The sequence below is a fragment of the Terrapene carolina genome, unplaced genomic scaffold (assembly GCF_002925995.2).
Source record: "Terrapene carolina triunguis isolate 2854851 unplaced genomic scaffold, T_m_triunguis-2.0 Scaffold193, whole genome shotgun sequence".
In the NCBI taxonomy this organism is placed as follows: Eukaryota; Metazoa; Chordata; order Testudines; family Emydidae; genus Terrapene; species Terrapene triunguis.
Window position 1 is genome coordinate 5,189,765 of NW_020664544.1, and position 18,761 is coordinate 5,208,525.

Below are 18,761 nucleotides of genomic sequence, written 5' to 3' on the forward strand. Positions count from 1 at the left end.
ATAACTCTACCGAAAAAAATCCCGCCTATTTTTAGTCCACTTCTCCCCTCCATTCACTTGTCAATCAATTACCAGTGGGCGATAGTTTGGTCTCCCGTCTATTGGTAAGCCGCACCGTCAATCAGAAATCGGTCTTTCTATTGGTCGTCCATATCCGTCCGTCATTCTCAAACCAGCCGCCCATTGGTGCAGCCGGCACTCCATCACTGGGTTCGCTTGATCGGCGGGGACGCCAATCAGGCGTTAGTGGCGCTTGATTGGTTAGTGCAAGTGTGTCAGTGCGCCCATTGGCCAGGAAACGTGCTGGTCGGGTGGGGATTGGCCGAACGGCCGCCGAGGGGGCGGGGCGTTCAGGGCGGTGCCCGGGCGGCCGAGGAGGAGGAAGATGGCGCCGTGAGGGGGTCGGAGCCGCCGCCGCCTCCGCTCCAGCCGGGTCTGTGCACTTCGCTCACCCCTGCCCGGGCCGGGGGGGCCGGACGGGCCGGGCACGGGAGCCCCCGCCCCGGGGCCCGAGAACGGGGGCAGGCCGCGGGGGAGGGGCCGGCCCCGGGGCCCCGGCCGCGGGCTGTGAGGGAGGGAGGGAGCGGCGGCGCCGACGCTGGTGGAACGGGGACCCGGAAGGGGGCGTGGGGCCCTGCTCCGCCCTCCCCGGGCTACGGGCGGGCGGCGCTTCCGGGGCCCGGGAGGAGGCGGGACGGGCGGGGATAACCCGCCTCCCCGGGGACCCGCAGCTCTTGCTGCGCCGGAGGCTCGGGGGGGACTTGCAGGGACCCCCGGTGCATTGGGGGGCGCCAGGGATGGGCAGGGGGAGGGAGGTTTGCGGGGTCCCCCGGTGCATTGGGGGGCGCCAGGGATGGGCAGGGGGAGGGAGGTTTGCGGGGTCCCCGGGTGCATTGGGGGGCGCCAGGGATGGGCAGGGGGAGGGAGGTTTGCACGGTCCCCCGGTGCATTGGGGGGCGCCAGGGGTGGACAGGGAGGTTTGCATGGTCCCTTGCTGCGTTGGGGTGAGCATAGGGGATGGCATGGGGGAGGGGGGGTTGTATGATCCCCCGGTGCATTGGTCTGGGCATTGGAGGGGCACTAGGGGTGGGCAGGGAGACTTGTGTGGTCCCCTGGTGCGTTGGGGATACGGAGGTTTGCATAGTCCTCGGTGCATTGGGCTAGGGTGAGGGACACTGGGGTTGAGGGGTGTGGAGGTTTGCATGGTCCCAAGTGCATTGAGGTGGGTGTGGAGGACACTTTGTGCAGCACCTTGGGGAAGGGGATGAGTAGGCTGCCTGGAGATGGGAATGGTGCATGGAGGGGATTAACTGGGTATCTGCTTCCCTACAGTACATGGGGTGACACTGACGGGGTTAGCAGGGGTGTGTGGGGATACAGGGATCCTTGGTCCCTGGGTCTTGGAGCTGGAGAACCTCGCCTGCATGGGATGCTTTGGGAGCCACAGGGTGCAGCAGGACTGATGCTGATGGAAGTCTCTGCAGGGTCTGATCACCCTCTCATTCCCTGATGCTGCTGGAGTCCCAAGGGCTCTATGTAATGTGTTGTTTACTATCAAGCAGTTAAAATACCCACACCCTCCATATGTCTCCTACTGTCTGTTATAGGGAGGCTGTGAAGTACGGGTTTAGAGACCAGAGTCTGGGACCAAGTGACTCAAAACAATATCTTGGGGGTTAGGACTATGTTAAGTCTAAATTATAAGAGTGTGAGCGCCCTGGGAGCCAGTCATCTGTATACCATGACACACATATTGTCAAAGCACCAGTAGCCACCTGTAGTACTTTGTCCATGTTAGCACTTCCACTGTTACAGTACTATGAAGCTGAAATGGTGGGGGATTTCCCTAAAAAGTCTATTGAGGACAAAGCCATACAGCAGAGTCCGGTATAGCAAAGTAAAATGTAAGTCTTGTGTTGTCTCAGTGCAGCCTGATGTGTTGGTTGCAGATTTGGTTATAGTGAAAACTTTCTTCTTTGAGGGAAAAGACAGCGTTAAAGAATCAGAATTGCTCATGAAGAATTGATTGATGAAGAAACTTCAGAACTAACATATTGAAGTTTTGGTGCTAGAGGATCACTCAGGTTAAACATCATATCTTAAAAACAGTTTGCCTTAGTGATAAACACTTAAGAATATTAAAGGGGTGCTGTTAAGTTGAAATTGACACATTTAAAAACAAATTTTTTTTTGCTAGAGATCACCCTTTGAATGACTGAAAATAAGTTTTATATAAATAAAATTTTCAGTTCCCTTGTGGATGTTTATAAGGGTCTTATTACTTATTCTTTAGTGCCAATTATACTAATTTATATCTAGCAATAAGAAATAAGGCACACATTTTACAGGGAGGATAATTAACCACTTGAGCAACTTATCTATGGATGCAGTTGAGTTTCTATCACTTCAGATTTTTAATAAATGAGGATTGGATTCTCTCTCTCAGATGTATGCTCTAGTTCAACCAGAAGTTATGGCTTGATGTGGAAACCATTTGGTGAAATTCTCTGCTCTGGGTTGTGCAGGGGGTCAGCCTAAATGATCACAGTGGTCTCTTCTGGCCTGAAATTCATAACATTTGTTTCTCCTTTGCCAACTGCCTCTACATCAGTGGTTCTCAACCTTTCCAGACTATTGTACCCCTTTCTAGAGTCTGATTTGTCTTGAGTACCCCCCAAGTTTCATCTCACTTAAAAACTACTTGTTTACAAAATCAGACATAAAAATACAAAAATGTCACAGCACACTAGTACTGAAAAATTGCTGACTTTCTCATTTTTGCCATATAATTATAAAATAAATCAATTTAAATATAAAATGGTACTTACATTTCAGGGTATAGTTTATAGAGCAGTATAAACAAGTCATTGTATGACATTTTAGTTTGTACTAAGTGGGAGGGATAGCTCAGTGGTTTGAGCATTGGCCCGCTAAACCCAGGGTTATGAGTTCAATCCTTGAGGGGACCATTTTGGGATCTGGGGCAAAAAAATTGGTCCTGCTAGTGAAGGCAGGGGACTGGACTTGATGACCTTTCAAGGTCCCTTCCAGTTTTATGAGATAGGTATATCTCCATATATATGTACTGACTTCGCTAGTGCTTTCATGTAGCCTGTTGTAAAACTAGGCAAATATCTAGATGAGTTGATGTACCCCCTGAAAGATCTCTGGATACCTCCAGGAGTATGTGTACCCCTGATTGAGAACCACTGCTCTACAGGGTAACAGTGAAACCATCTAAACACACAGTGCTTGCCAATCCACAGAGTAAACACACTGAAAAAATACATTTTCTGTAACTTCTTTTAGGCTTAAAATGCTACAACAGCACAACTGCAGTGGTGCCGCTGTAGCGCTTCAGTGTAAACGCTCGCCACGGCAACAGGAGGGGTTCTCGTGTTGCTGTAGGTAATCCACCTGCCCAAAAGACAGTAGCTAGATTGACAGAAGAATTCTTCTGTTAACCCCCAGCGTAGACAGCGCTAGTTCAAGTTGGCTTATTACGCCTCTCGGGGTGTATGTGTTTCATCACAAGCTAATAAGAATGGCCATACTGGGTCAAACCAAAGGTCCGTCTGATCATCTCAAACAATTTTACTAAGATCCATTTTTTCTCCATTCGCCTTAAATTTTGGACCTAATCTATCTGGCAGTCCTATTAAATGTAGAACCAGAGCTCTGCTCACCTACCCAATGTGCAGCTCCAAGCATCTTGTTGACACTAAACAAATAATAAATAACCATTGTGAAGAATTGAGAAATAAAAACAAAATTTCTCCCTCGTCTGACTTATGGTTTTAGTAATTATTTTTAAGTTTCCTGAATCTGCTGTCTGACTGCAGTAAACATATACAACTCTACCCCGATATAACGCTGTCCTCGGGAGCAAAAAATCTTACCGCGTTATAGGTGGAACTGCGTTATATCGGGGTAGAGGTGTACTTCTAATCCTCTGCAAAAGAGGACGCGTCTGTCCCCATCATTCAGTCGGTTTAACATCTTATTCTTTTTTAGACCTGTCCCCACTAAGAACAGGGCCATGTTACCTAAAGCTGTGATTTGGTGAGGTCAGCTGTAGCCACATGTACAAAGGCTGCTTTTGGTTAGGTGGATGTTCCTTTGTGTTTTTTATTTCCAGTGTAGTTTCTTTCATACGTGAGCTCCAGGCATGCAATGTGATCCATATGAGTGAGAAGGATGGTTCAGTGGTTAGGGGGCAAGCCTAGAAATTGAGAAATTAAGTCCCTGCTCCACTATAGACTTGCAACCTCGGGCAAGTCACTTGGCCTTGCTGTGCCTCAGTTTCCCATATGTAAAATGGGACAATACGTTCCTACCTCACGGGGGTGTTGTGAGACTAAATACATTAAAGATTGTGAGGCACTTGGATCCTACAGTAATGTAGATAGATAGACCTTTTACACCTGCGCAGTCTTCATATTTGTGTAGGAGACTGCCTGCGTAGACCAGATCGCAGGACTTGGAGACATGTTCTGCTGCTTGTGGTACTGAGTATTGATAGGTGTCTTATGTAAGTATTTGCATAGGCTTTTTATACTGAGAAGGAAGTTGTAGATACAAAGGAAAATTTCCTGATGGCAGAGCCTCAATGAAAGGGGCTAATTATCATTAGGGAAAAAAAACAACCCAAACCACTCTTCCCTTTATATCTTTTGTAGAATGTTGGAGATAATGGCAGAGTTTCAAAAAATTAAGTCTTGTGACAAGTGAAGGAGTTGCCTCTCAGAAAACCTACCAATCGTGCTGGTGTGAATGTTCCAGCTGGCTTCTAACAGGCGTTACTACTGGCTGGAAATGGGTTCTCATTGGCTGGCGCGATTGGTAAGTTTTCTCGTTCTTGTTCTACAGCTTGATTGCTCAGATTGCAGTCCTGTGGAGTTTTTAAATGCATCCTAAACTAATGAAGAGAGCTGTTTAGCCTGCATGCTTAAAGACTCAGTACCTAGACAGTTAGCTAGTACGCACATATCCCTGTTTGTGTATCCTAGGGCAGGAACAAGTCCTAATTGTATTTGCTCAAATAACTTGATAAAAGAAACAACTCTTCAGCCAGTAGTCTTCAAGGTATCTTTGTTTCATCATCCTCTCAGAAGGCAAGGGAGTAGGAGAACATCAGATGGTGTGAGATTCATGGTTCAGACCGGACTTACCCGGTGATACATTTTTTGCACACAACTGTGCCTGTGGCAAGCAGAGAGCCCAAGTACAGTGGGAATGGGGTAGACAGAGCGCTCTTTGACAGGTTGAAGGGGTGTTCTGTTCCGTTTGGCATTGGATTGTAGTTGTGAGTTTACAGAAGGGCAAAGTGACTCTGAATTGTTCAGTGACTTCTTGGTGAATAAGTGAGTAGCTCACAGCAAACTGCTGTTAGATGATGACAAATGGTGATCATTTGCCAAGGAGGAACTTCTCCTGCCTCTCGTAAAGGTCTGTAGCCCCAAAGACGACAGGCTTGGAAACATTTACTCTGGTAAATTCTGGTTCTGTCCCCAAATCTGAATTGGACGGAGAGATAGGCTCCTGGAAGTTGTGTTTAAGTAGCCCATTGGTCTTACCATGCTGTAAATGGATTTGCACTGCTGCCTTTTCAAAATGTCAAACTGTCACCAGGGGACGTTGGGAGGAAATGTTTGGGTGACAGATTAACACTGGGTTCAAACAGCAAACACTGAGAGATGACTTCTCTCTCCACATTTATCCTCCTAACTGATTTATAAAGGTTAATGACCCCCCCCACACACACACACACACTCCCTTAATGTGTTTCATTTTTTTGGCCTGGCTTAATGTCATTCATGTGCCATCCAAGAAGTTAATCCATAGCAGTTCCTGCTTTTGCTGAAAGGGAGGGTGCAGTCATTTAGGAGTTCAAGCCCCTGGTTTTCTGGGAAGAATGTGTCCTTTTATCAAAGGCCAGCTAGCTGGGCACAAACATCTGATCCTTCGGTGGCTGAGAGGTTACCACAGAGAGTGGCTTGAAGGAATGGATGCCCGTCTATCAGAACTGGTGCAAATAATTTCCATCTGATGATGTCCCAGCCTCTGGGAATCTCTAAACTGACTTTCTGTGAGGATTTATGCACTTGGCCATAGCAGGATGTGAAAGAGCCTTTGTGTAGCTTTGGGAGAAGCCTGGAGTCTCTCCTTACTCAGTGTTGAACGGTCTGCTTTTGGGAAGTGGACTCCTTGGTGACTTGGCTTGGAGCCCGCTAGCTCAGTTTCCTTGCTACTCTCTGTTTGGGGAAAGGTTCGGCATTGCTCACAGAGAAGTTTTCTGTCTCTGCTGACCAACAATAGTCAGTAACATGCAGGGCCGTCAAAACAGCAAACAGGAGAATGAGAGCATAGGACATTGACGTTACTAAGTGTTCTGGGTTTAATTGCATCTGAAATATATAAATAGCCTTTCTCCTAGCCCTGAGCTGTATTAAGATCAGATGACTGGCTCCTGTGGTGAGTAAAGTGTAGACACACACTGATTCCTAGGGTACGTCTACACTTACCTCCGGGTCCGACGGCAGGCAATCGGTGTTCTGGGATCGATCCCGGAAGTGCTCGCCGTCGACGCCGGTACTCCAGCTCAGCGGGAGAAGTACGCGGCATCGACGGGGGAGCCTGCCTGCCGTGTCTGGACCCGCGGTAAGTTCGGACTAAGGTACTTCAAATTCAGCTACGTTATTAACGTAGCTGAATTTGCGTACCTTAGTCCGAAGTGGGGGGGTAGTGTGGACCAGGCCCTAGAGTTACTCCTTAAACTGATATAACATACTGTGCTGCTTGATTTGATTAATTCAGTAGGTCTCTCCATTGACCTACCTGTAAGAAGTATTGATGTAATTCTGTTATATTTACTATTTATTATTTATATCGTGGTTGCCTGTAGGAGCCGCAGTCACTGACCATGGCCCTATTGTGCTAGGTACTGTACAGACACAGAACAAACAGAAGGTCCTGCCCCAAACAGCTTGTGATCTAAAGATAAGACATGAGACAACAGGTGGATACCGACAGATGGAGGAGCATAAGGAAACAATAAGACAGTACTGGTCAGCACACCAGCTGCGTAACCGTTGTCAAGTTTTTTAGAGACATCATGGCCCAGGAGAGTTTGAAGGAGGTCATGGGGGTGGCTTCGCAGATGGTTACAGAGATCCTCCTTCCATGCACGAGAGGCAGTGTGGAAGAAAGTACTATCGAGCACTATTCAAGAACTATCCACCTTGTCTGAAGCACCGGAGATGTAGTCAAATCTTCTTGTACCTGGTGGGAAATAGTCCCAGGATTCACACTCCTGGCATGTCAAGACTGTGTTCCTTTCCTCCCATCTTTTCATAGGCTGAGGCAGACTCAGCTGTTGTGTGCCATGTGTCTCCTATTGTATAGAGACCATGCCTGCCATTCTGTTTCTCTCCCATTGTGGTGTCTTCCCTCACACTGTTGCTTAGGGTGTTGGGTGGTGTGGATACTATATCCTTGATTTGACAGCTGTGGCTCATGGGGAGCGCAGGGTGCATGGGGACCGTACATCTCCCCAGGGTTGGTAGCTGAAGCTAGAGAGCCGAGCTGCAGTACAACCTGTCTCCCCATTCTGAGATCATCCCAAGCTTTGCTGTGAGGACCCATCTAATTGTAAACGGGCTGCTTTTGCTCATAGCAGCAAAGTGAAGCAAACTAGAACTAAACACTTCCCCTCCCTATTAGCTAAGACTTGGCTTCTCCATGTCATGAGTGGATCACTTTTCTTGGACTTCAGCGTTTGCCTTCTGCTTATGGGGCGGCCATGTCTTCACTAGGGGGAAAAAGGTGGTTTTGCATCATGTGTTAGTGTGCTAGTGTGGACGAGGCAATTGTTGTTTTTACAAGTGTTCGCTAGTCGAGGTAAACCCTAGGCCCTCCCCACGTTCATCTCGACACTTGTGAAACTACAGACTCCCTTGTCCACACTGGGATCTTACCATGTGATGCCAAACCAACCTCTTTTTCCTAGTGCGGATGCAGCGTTTGGTTGGGGCTAGTGTATTGACAGTGTTTCTGACAGTGGGTGCCAGACCTTAAGGCCTAGGATCACCCCTCCCTTTATCTCTCTGAGATGGGAGAGTGGCTGTGAACATCCATGTTCCTCAAATGTCCATAACTCCCCATTTCAGATCGGTGCCCTGCCAGTGATTGTAACGCAGAGAGTTCGGGCTTAGAAAAGCTCCCACTGGCATGTCTTCTAGGTAACTATTATCAAGCTATTGAGCCATACCAAGAATGTTAGGTGGGATGACCGGGGAATTTGCCAAAAGAAATATCATGGACGAAATGTCTTTCTACTCCAGGACAAAAGACACTGCAAGTGCTAAGGATTTAGGAGGGTCTTTCCCTGGCTTCGCTGTATTTAAGCCTGTAAAAAAAGCAATCCTTTCTGCTGTGCTCATCGCAACCTTCCTCATTCCCTGCTGTCTCGCTGGAGTCTGCAGAGGGAGTTGAGAACTTGCCCACTCCTATCAGAAGGATGTTCAGTGGAGAAGCACAAGTATTTCCATGAAGTGCTAACAGTATTAACCTTTTCACTGCTGACGGTCATACTGGAAACCTTCAGCGAGTGCTGTGCCTGTCAGGTTCTGATGCTGTGTAACAGGAATATAGTATCTAATCAGAGTACTCCAATAATTGCTACTGCAGTCTCTGCTTCCATCTGCTAAGTGTGTCAGGCAAGCTCTTTTCTTACCGGGTCTCCACCTAGTGTAGCCTCATCCTTGACCTGAATGCTTCTCTCTTCCCATTCAGTTGCCTGTTTCAAACTCCGTGTATTCCACTGTTTAGCTTTGGCTCTGATGAAATCATCCGCCGTGCTTTCTTGTCCTTTCGTTTTGAGTACTGCGGCTATATGTCCTCCCTGTCCATCTGCACTTTCCAGCAGAGAATGTTTTCCAGAGAAAATGTTCGCATTTTCCTTTCACCCTCCCGCAGTTGCACTGCCAGCAGGGGACCTCCAGCAGAGAGTTATCTCATAATGGCATAATGACTTATCAACATTCTGCACCAATAACACACCAAAGGAATCAGCACTGACTGTCTTTCCAACCCAAAACAGCATTAAAACTTTACCCTGATAGAAAACTTCAGGTATGTCTACACTGCAAAAAAAAAACTCCACGGCAGTGAGTCTCAGAGCCGGGGTCACGCTGCGGCACTGAAAATAGCTGTGTAGACCGTTTGGCCCCCGAAGCCCAGGGAGTGGGGTGGGCTTCAGAGCCTGAGCTCCAGCCCAAGCCAGAATGTCTACATGGCTGGTTTTAGTGCCAGAGCACAAGCCTGAGTCTATAGACCCAGGCTTGGAGATGACCTGCCACAGGGTTTTTTTGGCAGTGTAGACATGCCCTTGGAATTAAACAGAAGGCAACATGGACTTGCAGACAGAATACTGAACTGGGAGTCAGAGTAGAGGATCTCCTTTTCTTTCTGCTGCGTGGCCTTGGGCAAGTCTCTGGGCCTCTATTTCCCCTCCCACCCTTTCTCTGTCTGGTCTGTGTAGCTTGAAGGCTCTTCAGGGCAGGGACTGCCTGTCTCTTCCTCTGTGTTTGTACAGCGCCCAGCACAGCAGGGCCCTTAGGCGCTGCTAAGACACAAATAAATAATCGAGGGATCCAGCCATTTCCCTCTGTCTTCTGATCCTTTGCTTCTGTTTGCTGCCCATGGTGACATCATGGTCCCTTCTACAGTTAGCAACAATCTATGCAAAGGATGAAATAACAAATTGCGAAATGCTAAAATCCCACTTCACATGAAGGCGCACGCAGCCAGTAACTGAGCCATTTGTTGGGTCAGCGCTGATGATTTCGGAGGGCGAGATTAGTTCAGAGGACTGAAGTGCCGTGTGACTCCTTTAGGTGTGGGGGCTGGGGGTGATGCAGAAGGGAGAGAATTATGCTCCTTGTTGTCACCATTCGCCTTACTCCTCCCTCGGTGTGTTTCCTTCCTGCAGATCAAGAGGACAGCATGGCCGCCACTGCAGCAGTCAGTCCTAGTGAATACCTGCAGCCTGCTGCCTCCACAGCACAGGTGAGGGGGAGATTGCCTGGCTCTTTACCGTGGCATTGAGAGCTCCGGGACACACACCACTCACAGCTGTGTAATGTGCTTGGGAAACCGTTTTGCGAGTGGCTGCTTGACTGCGCCCTCAGGGGATCAGCATCTCCTGCAGAGCTTCCTCCCCTGTCTCTGTAGAGGTTGGTGCTGTTGATTCGGAAGGAAGGGTGGCCTTGTAAAACACAGGACCGGAAGCCAGGTCTCCTGGTTTCTCTTCCTAGTTGTGCCACCGAGTCACTTTGTGGCCTTGGAGAAGTCCCTTCCCTTCCGTGTGTCTCATTTCCCCCATTTGCTTAATGGGTCTAGTAACACCATCCTGTCTCCAAAGGGGGATGTGGGGGTACATGTACGTAAAGTGCTTTGAGATCAAAGGCACTGGTGATGGGTAAGGAAGATTCTGACAGCTGTACAGAAACCGTAGACGCTTGCTTTGTGTTTGCATCACCTCTGAAACTGATCTCCTGCGTCAGCTGAACCATCTCAACTCGAACCCGTCTCTCATTCCTGTCTCCTCCTCTAGGACTCTCAGCCCTCTCCACTAGCCCTGCTTGCAGCAACATGTAGTAAAATCGGTCCTCCCGCCGTGGAAGCTGCCGTCAGTCCTCCGGCCCCACCTCAGCCCACACCTCGAAAACTTGTCCCCATCAAACCCGCACCAGTTCCTCTGGGTTCCAGTAAAAACAGCTTTGGGATCTTGTCGTCGAAAGGGAACCTCTTCCAGATCCAGGGGTCTCAGCTTGGGACGTCCTATCCTGGGGGGCAGCTGGTCTTTGCCATTCAGAATCCAACCATGATCAACAAAGGGGCCCGCTCGTCGACGAACATCCAGTACCAGACTGTCCCACAGATTCAAGCAGCAGGGGGGCAGACCATACAGGTTCAGCAGAACCTCGCCAATCAGATTCAGATTATTCCCGGCACTAACCAGGCGATCATTACCCCCTCCTCTTCCACGCACAAGCCTGTGCCAATCAAGCCGGCTCCCGCGCACAAGGCTGGGGCATCGTCTGTGCAGAGTGCAAGCAACGTCGTCAAGCTGACCGGCGGCAGCAACGTAACACTCACCCTGCCGGTTAATAACCTGGTGAACGCCGCTGAGCCCGGCGCTCAGGCTCAGATCATAACCGAGAGCCCGTCAAAGCCCTGTAAAAAGACTAGAAAGAAGGCCATGTCACCAGCCCAGACCACAGCCATGGCGGTGGCTGAGCAAGTAGAAACGGTGTTGATAGAGACTACGGCAGATAACATCATCCAGGCAGGAAGTAACCTGCTGATAGTGCAGAGTCCTGGCTCGGGCCAGCCCGCGGTGGTGCAGCAGGTCCAGGTGGTCCAACCCAAGCAAGAGCAGCAGGTGGTACAGATTCCCCAGCAGGCGCTGAGAGTGGTCCAGGCGGCCTCTGCCACTCTCCCTACCGTCCCCCAGAAGTCCTCTCAGAACTTTCAGATCCAGGCAGCTGAGCCAACTCCTACGCAGGTACCAGGTCCTGAACCCTTTCTGGTGGGTACATCTGTGTCTGGGAGCTCCACCGAGGATCACTGACTCAGCGGGTGGTGTATAAGGAAAGGCAGAGTCGCCTGGGGGTACTGCATGAGACAGGAATCTCTTTGCAGGCAGGGTTTGTGTTTAGAAATGCCTGGGCAACTTCTCCTTTCCAGCTGCGTATTGCAAGCCCAGATTTCCATCTTATGCAAGCATGGTGGTTTGCTGTGTCGCGAGGGAGGTGGAAGGCTTATTTAAGTCTGTTGTACAGAGAGGGGTTGATGTCACTAGTGTGTGGCAAGCAGCCACCTTCCTGTCTGTTAGAAGCCTTTCTTGTGATGGATCCTTGCAGGACTTGCCTTATTTTTACATAGCCTGCTCCTGATTCATGACTAGGTGGAGAGATCCAGGGCAGCCCCGGTGCTGGGAAGGCACAGAAAACTCCTCTAGCAGGCTGGTTGGAGTGTATGTTAATTACATTTCATTCCTCGCGAATTGCGGACTTACTACGGCCTTGGGTGTCCTGGACCTGAAGCCCATCGTTCCGATCCTGTGGGTCACACAGGGCCGTATTCGTCCTCTTGCTAAGCGACGGCTGGTCTGATTCCTTTCCCGTTTCCTTCTTCCTTCAGGTCTACTTCAAAACACCTTCAGGGGAGCTGCAGACCGTGCTGCTTCAGGAAGCCCCCGCTGTGACGGTGGCCCCTTCTCCCACCTCGTGCAGCAGCCCCGTGTCCCGCAGCTCCCAAGCAGGAGGAAGCTGCAAAAAGCCAGCCGCACGCAAAGAGCGCACCCTGCCAAAGATCGCCCCTGCCGGAGGCATCATCAGCTTGAACGCGGCTCAGCTGGCAGCTGCGGCCCAGGCGATGCAGACCATCAACATTAACGGTGTCCAAGTCCAAGGAGTACCTGTCACCATCACCAACACCGGAGGTGGGATATGCATTGTTACACACGGGTGCTGGGGATGTGACACGGGCTGACTGGGGAGATGGGCGGGGTAGGGGGAGAAGGAACTATCTGAGCTCCCAAAGCCTTAATGTTCTGGAGGCCAGGAACTTCCTAGCTGGCAGCGTAGATTTCAGTTGGATCCCCCCTCTTAAGCCAAGCCCTGGTGCCTGTGACAGAGTATTGCAAGGTGTTAACTGCCCTACAATTCTATAGCCCCTTTCATCCCACATAGCATCTCTGCAGCCCTAGGGAGGCCTCTCCAGGCACTTCCTGGGAAAGCATTGCCTGTTAGATCAGCTGTGCTGAGCTCCAGCTGGGGATGCATCACTTGGAAGTAACAGAGGAGGAGAAGGACCTCGGAGTATTGGTTGATCACAGGATGACTATGAGCTGCCGATGTGATTTGGCTGTTAAAAAAAGCTAATGCGGTCTTGGGATGCATCAGGCGAGGTATTTCCAGTAGAGATGAGGAGGTGTTAGTACCGTTATACAAGGCACTGGTGAGACCTCATCTGGAATACTGTGTGCAGTTCTGGTCTCCCATGTTTAAGAAGGGTGAATTCAAACTGGAACAGGGACAGAGAAGGGCTACTTGGATGATCTGAGGAATGGAAAACCTGTCTTATGAAAGGAGACTCAAAGAGCTTGGCTTGTTTAGCCTAACCAAAAGAAGGCTGAGGGGAGATATGATCGCTCTCTATAAATATATCAGAGGGATAAATATCAGGGAGGGAGAGGAATTATTTAAGCTCAGTACCAATGTGGACACAAGAACAAATGGATATAAACTGGACATTAGGAAGTTTAGACTTGAAATTAGATGAAGGTTTCTAACCATCAGAGGAGTGAAGTTCTGGAACAGCCTTCCAAGGGGAGCAGTGGGGGCAAAAGACATATCTGGCTTCAAGACTAAGCTTGATAAGTTTATGGAGGGGATGGTATGATGGGATAGCCTAATTTTGGCAATTACTTGATCTTTGACTATTAGCGGTAAATATGCCCAGTGGCCTGTGATGGGATGTTAGATGGGGTGGGATCTGAGTTACGACAGAGAATTCTTTCCTGGGTGCTGGCTGGTGAGTCTTGCCCACATGCTCAGGGTTTAGCTGATCGCCATATTTGGGGTCGGGAAGGAATTTTCCTCCAGGGCAGATTGGCAGAGGCCCTGGGGGTTTTTGCCTTCCTCTACAGCGTAGGACACGGGTCGCTTGCTGGAGGATTCTCTGCACCTTGAAGTCTTTAAACCACAATTTGAAGACGTCAATAACTCAGACATAGGTTAGGGGTTTGTTACAGGAGTGTGTGGGTGGGTGAGATTCTGTGGCCTGCGTTGTGCAGGAAGTCAGACTAGACGATCATAATGGTCCCTTCTGACCTTAAAGTCTGTGATTCTAACAGGGGGTTCACAGCCTCTCTGAGCTACAACGTTCATGAATGAATGCAGGGATTGATAGTCACGCCTGTCTGAGGGCTAAGACTTGCTCTGTTTAGTCCTGAACCAGTCTCCCAAAAGTCCTGGTAGATGTAGGGACCAGTGAGTTTTAAGGTCACCCACTTACCAGACCACCCCGAGACTAGAGGCAGATGGTTTGGAGAGCTGGAATTCCTGCTTCGTCCTAGTCTATTCCTATCAGGTGATACCATCCCTCCATCCAATTTCCTTCTTGATTCTTTTGCCTTTCAACTTCCGATTATTTAAGCAGCAGCTATTTAAAACAAAACTATTAGTGCTAGAACCCAGTGACTGATACCACCCAAAAGTTTGGAATCCCAGCTTCCAAGCAGTGTAAAGCCTTCATCTCTTATCTCTGGCACAGGGGTTCTCAAACTTCATTGCATTGCAGCCCCTTCTGACAACAAAATTACTACATGACCCCGGGGGAAGTAGGGGGGCTGGAGACCGAGACCCGCCATCCTGGGCGGGGTTGGAACTCGGCCTTAAGCTTAAGTCCTGGGCCCCAGCAAGTCTAATGATGACCCTGGCGACCCCATTAAAATGGGGTTGCGACCCACTTTGGGGTCCTGACCCACAGTTTGAGAACCACTGCTCTAGCAGGTGGTGAGTTATTCCCTGCCACAGTCACATGGGGAAGAAGGCTATTGTGAAGGTGCTTCCAGTAGTCAGACCACTACAGATGCTTTCAGGATCTCTAAAATTTTCCAAGCGCTGGTCCCGGACTAGTGATTAGAAAGAAATCCAATGAATTCTGAGTGGCTGTGCAATCCCGAACCATGGCAGCTCCTGCTGGAAAATATCCATCTTCATAATGCCCTTGCTGTTCAGTTCTGGACACAGCCCTGTGTCCCCTTCTTAGGGCAAGTGGCTTTCTTACCATGCCAGAGAAAATATCAAAACCACAACTGCCATCCTGCATTCATGCAGGCTGGAGGTAATGGTGAGTCTTAGGCCTGGTCTACACTGGGGGGTGGGATCGATCTAAGTTACGCAACTTCAGCTACGTGAATAACGTAGCTGAAGTCGACGTACTTAGATCAACTAACCGCAGTGAGTCGACTGCTGCCGCTCCCCCGTCGACTCCACCTGCGCCTCTCGCGGCGGTGGAGTACAGGAGTCGACGGGAGAGTGCTCGGGAATCGATTTGCTGCGTCTAGACTAGATGCGATAAATTGATCTCCGCTGGATCGCTCACTACCCGCCGATCTGTTAGGGAGTGTAGACATACCCTTAGCCAAGTCCCCAGATCTCTTTGGCAACAGAGAGGTTGCAAATACTGCGCTGCATTCCACCCCTCTTCCAAGGTGGCATGGCAGACATAGACACTTCCTTTCATAGCTGACTACGGAGAATCATTGCCTACATCTGCCCCCACCCAACGTGGTAGATTGACCCATTGCTCTCAGTGGCAGGTTTTTGCATTCCAGAGCTCAGATGGGAGGCTTTTGCTGCAGGAAACATCAGGAGAGGAAGTTCTGTCTGGAGACAGGCAATCTGCTTTCGGATCCAGAGAGACATGCCAGAGGGCTTCTTCCTCAGCAGGAAGCGGCAAGATTCCCAGCTGGATTTTTAAGTTGGAAGCTGGTCTTCCTCGCTTGGCTAAACCAAAGCAGTGTAAAATACGGCACAGTTGCTAAGTGAGTTGCCATGATTCTGGGCTTGCACACACATCCGTCCCGAAACCAGCAAATAAATGAATCGGCACTGGCAGATATTCACCCCTGTCAGCCTCATCCATCATGGTGTAGTGGTTTCACAGTAAATTCCCAGCTTCCAGCGTAGGGTAGATGGCTAAAGAGGCGAGTCCTGAGATAATGGGACCTTCCACCTCAAGGGTTGCAAGTTCAGATCCAGCCCAGGCTCCGCTGGCTGTTCCATACGTGAGATGAGTTGATGGGTGTCTCAGCCCGTTTTCCACAGAGACGTCTCCACTCCCCAGTTGGCGCTTGTTGGCCACTTGCTTGGCGGGCCCCCGTGGTGAAGCCAAGCACTGTGGAAGCTGAGCTGCCCTCTCCACTGCAGAGAGAGGATCCCCGCAGAGCAGTCTTGAGGCACGCTGAAGGGAAAGCGTGCCCTGTCGATGCTGCATCTGCTCAGCAGCTTCAGGGCTTCGGTCTGAAGAGGCGCTGAGCTGACCTTTTTCAGCAGCACCGAAGGATGTTGGATTTCCATCATCCAGGGGCCCTGGGAGGATCAATTCCACTCACTGACATTGACATCAGTTTTCTTCTTTCCAGCCCCCGGCGTGGCCCAGGCTCCCGCGTCCCTGAAGCCAGAGCTTGGAGCTGGCCCCTCGGGGTGCCAGGTAAGTCCCGTTTTTTTTGTCAATATATTGCACGTTTTTTCAAAGTTTCTTTTTCGTTTCCTGTTCCGATCGTTCCCCACCCCAAAGGGTTAAACTGAAAACTTTGAAAAACCGCACAGTATATTCAGAAAAAAGGGACTTACCTCCCCCTTAAAGGGCCAGCACCATGGGGGGGTCCAGGGCCTTTGGGACACTGCATGCTGGGGTGGCACAGAGGAGAAAGGAAGTGCTGAGTAGGGACTGGTCACATTATCGGAGCTGGTTCCTTTCCCTTTGCCAGGCCTCCCTTTTAAGGATTTGATCTGCTAGGCAGCTGGAGCATTGCTTGCGTGAGGAGTATGGGAAAAGAGGTGTGTACAACACCATCAGCGAGAGGGCTGCATCTCCCCTTGGAGTCGGGGGTCTCCAAGGGGGACGCTGAGCAGCAGCCTTAATACCCTTCTCCCTCTGCTTCTCATCCACAGGCCAGCAGCAGCTGACGGTCCAAAACGTGTCTGGCAACAACCTGACCATCAGCGGCCTGAGCCCAACCCAGATCCAGCTGCAGATGGAGCAGGCGCTGTCCGGGGAGATCCAGCCTGGGGAGAAGAGGCGGCGCATGGCATGCACCTGCCCCAACTGCAAGGACGGGGAGAAAAGGTGAGCAGGCAGATGGGGTGGGACAGGCGATTGGAGGGGGAGAGGGGGGGAGAGAGACCGTGCCAGCCATCTTCCTCCACCCCCATGTCAGCAAGAGGAACGGTGGCGATGGTTTCCTGTCCCTCCAGGTCAGGGGATCAGGGGAAGAAGAAGCACATTTGCCACATCCCTGAGTGCGGCAAGACTTTCCGCAAGACCTCGCTGCTGCGGGCCCACGTCCGCCTGCACACGGGCGAGCGCCCGTTTGTCTGCAACTGGGTCTTCTGCGGGAAGAGGTTCACGCGCAGCGACGAGCTGCAGCGGCACGCCCGGACGCACACAGGTCTGTTGCCCGCCGCCCCTGCTCCCCATCTCCCGTGTCCTGCCGGGATGTTTTGCATGTAGTCGGGAGGAGAGCCCTGCCGCGTCTCGGAGCTGGTCTTGTGGGACTGTCTCCCCCCTCCCCTGCTTCTGCTTCGCCAGTAACCCCAGAGCATGCTGCCGCCTTGCCCGCCGGGGCGATGGGGAGGGGGGCTCCAGAACGTATGGGGTCTCTGCCGCCTTCGCGTCGCCCCAACCGCAGCTTGGCACGGATCTGTCATCTCCCTGCAGGGGGAGGGACGGGATGCTAGCTGTGCTCGCGGGGAGCTGGGCGGGAAGGGGACCATGCATCGGTGCATTCCACCTTCCCGGCATGAGGCTGCGACACACGCCCTTCCGAGCTGGAGCGATCGAGGCTTGGGCGCTTGGCGGCAGCAGCGAGCGCCGGCCTCTGGCGCATTGAACGTTGCTCTTGTTTCCCTGGCAGGTGATAAGCGTTTTGAGTGTGCGCAGTGCCAGAAGCGCTTCATGAGAAGTGACCACCTGACGAAGCACTATAAAACCCACCTGGTCACCAAGAACTTGTAGGCTTAGCGGCAGCCAGACGGGAGCCGCCAGCTGGGCCTCTAAGCACTGGCTAAGGCCCGCACTGTCATGGACAGTCCCTGGCAAGGGTACGGCGTAGGGGTTGGGCAGACGGCCAGCCTGGGACTCCGCAGCCGTAGTCGCGCTCCTGGCTTCGATGCCCTCCCAGAGGTGTCCGCGTGGGGAGAGGAGTCATTGCTGATCTTCCTTCCTTGGAAGCCATCCGCCTTCCAGCACAATCCTTGGGAATCCAGCTCCTTCCTCCGCAGAGCGCGTCCGAGCCGGACATGGATCGCACGGGCCGGGACGAAGGAGAAGCCCTTGTTTCCAAAGGAAAATGCTGACATGGGTGCGAGCGGCAGCCCCTCCTCACTGCGCCGCAGGCTGGGGGGACTGAACAAGCAGGGCCGTGCCAACCTCGTGTAAACGGCACAAGGATGCCAGCGAAACTTTCTCATGGTGGGCCCCCTCCTCCCCGCGCTTGTGAAGCTTCGACACAGCAGGGGGCAGCACTCCACAGACAGCCCACCCGGCGCTCTGCGGCACATTCCTACTTTATATTTAAAATCTATAAATATCTATAAATATCTCTCTATATAAACTCCTTTGGAAGGTCCTTTTTTTCTATGGAAATTGTTGCCTTACGCTCCCAGCTCCCGAGTATGAACATTGTGTATCGTGAGTGCTTTTTTTTTTTTTTTTTTTTTTATTCTCGCTTCTTCATCTCCCCCCCCCCCCCTTTTCTTTCCTCTTTTTTTTTTTTTTTTTTTTTTTTTTTTTTTTTTTTATTTAATTGTGCCCGGTTCATAATCTCCCCTCCCAATCCTTTTCCCTCCAAAGTTCTTTTCCAATAATGAATTGAAGAGGGTTTTTTCTCTCCACTGATTTATTTTTCCTTTTCATTTCCCATTGACATGGCGTTTCCTTTTGAATCTTGGATCTTTAAATCC

General features: G+C 50.8%; 1 protein-coding gene across 4 annotated transcripts; it reads left to right on the forward strand.

Moving 5' to 3' along the window:
- The first annotated feature begins 399 nt into the window (after positions 1-399).
- Positions 400-18,511, forward strand: SP2 (Sp2 transcription factor). Of its 4 annotated transcripts, XM_026654718.1 has the most exons (8): positions 402-433; positions 4,680-4,842; positions 9,992-10,068; positions 10,616-11,569; positions 12,208-12,508; positions 16,752-16,926; positions 17,055-17,248; positions 17,714-18,511. In XM_026654718.1, the coding sequence occupies exons 3-8, from the start codon at positions 10,006-10,008 to the stop codon at positions 17,812-17,814; spliced, it is 1,788 nt and encodes a 595-aa protein (XP_026510503.1). In that variant the 5' UTR covers positions 402-433; positions 4,680-4,842; positions 9,992-10,005; the 3' UTR covers positions 17,815-18,511. The 4 variants fall into 4 exon arrangements, with proteins under 4 accessions (XP_026510504.1, XP_026510503.1, XP_026510502.1 ...); XM_026654719.1 differs by lacking the exon at positions 4,680-4,842 and having other exon boundaries at positions 400-433; XM_026654717.1 differs by lacking the exon at positions 402-433 and having other exon boundaries at positions 3,923-4,842.
- Positions 18,512-18,761: the final 250 nt, after the last annotated feature.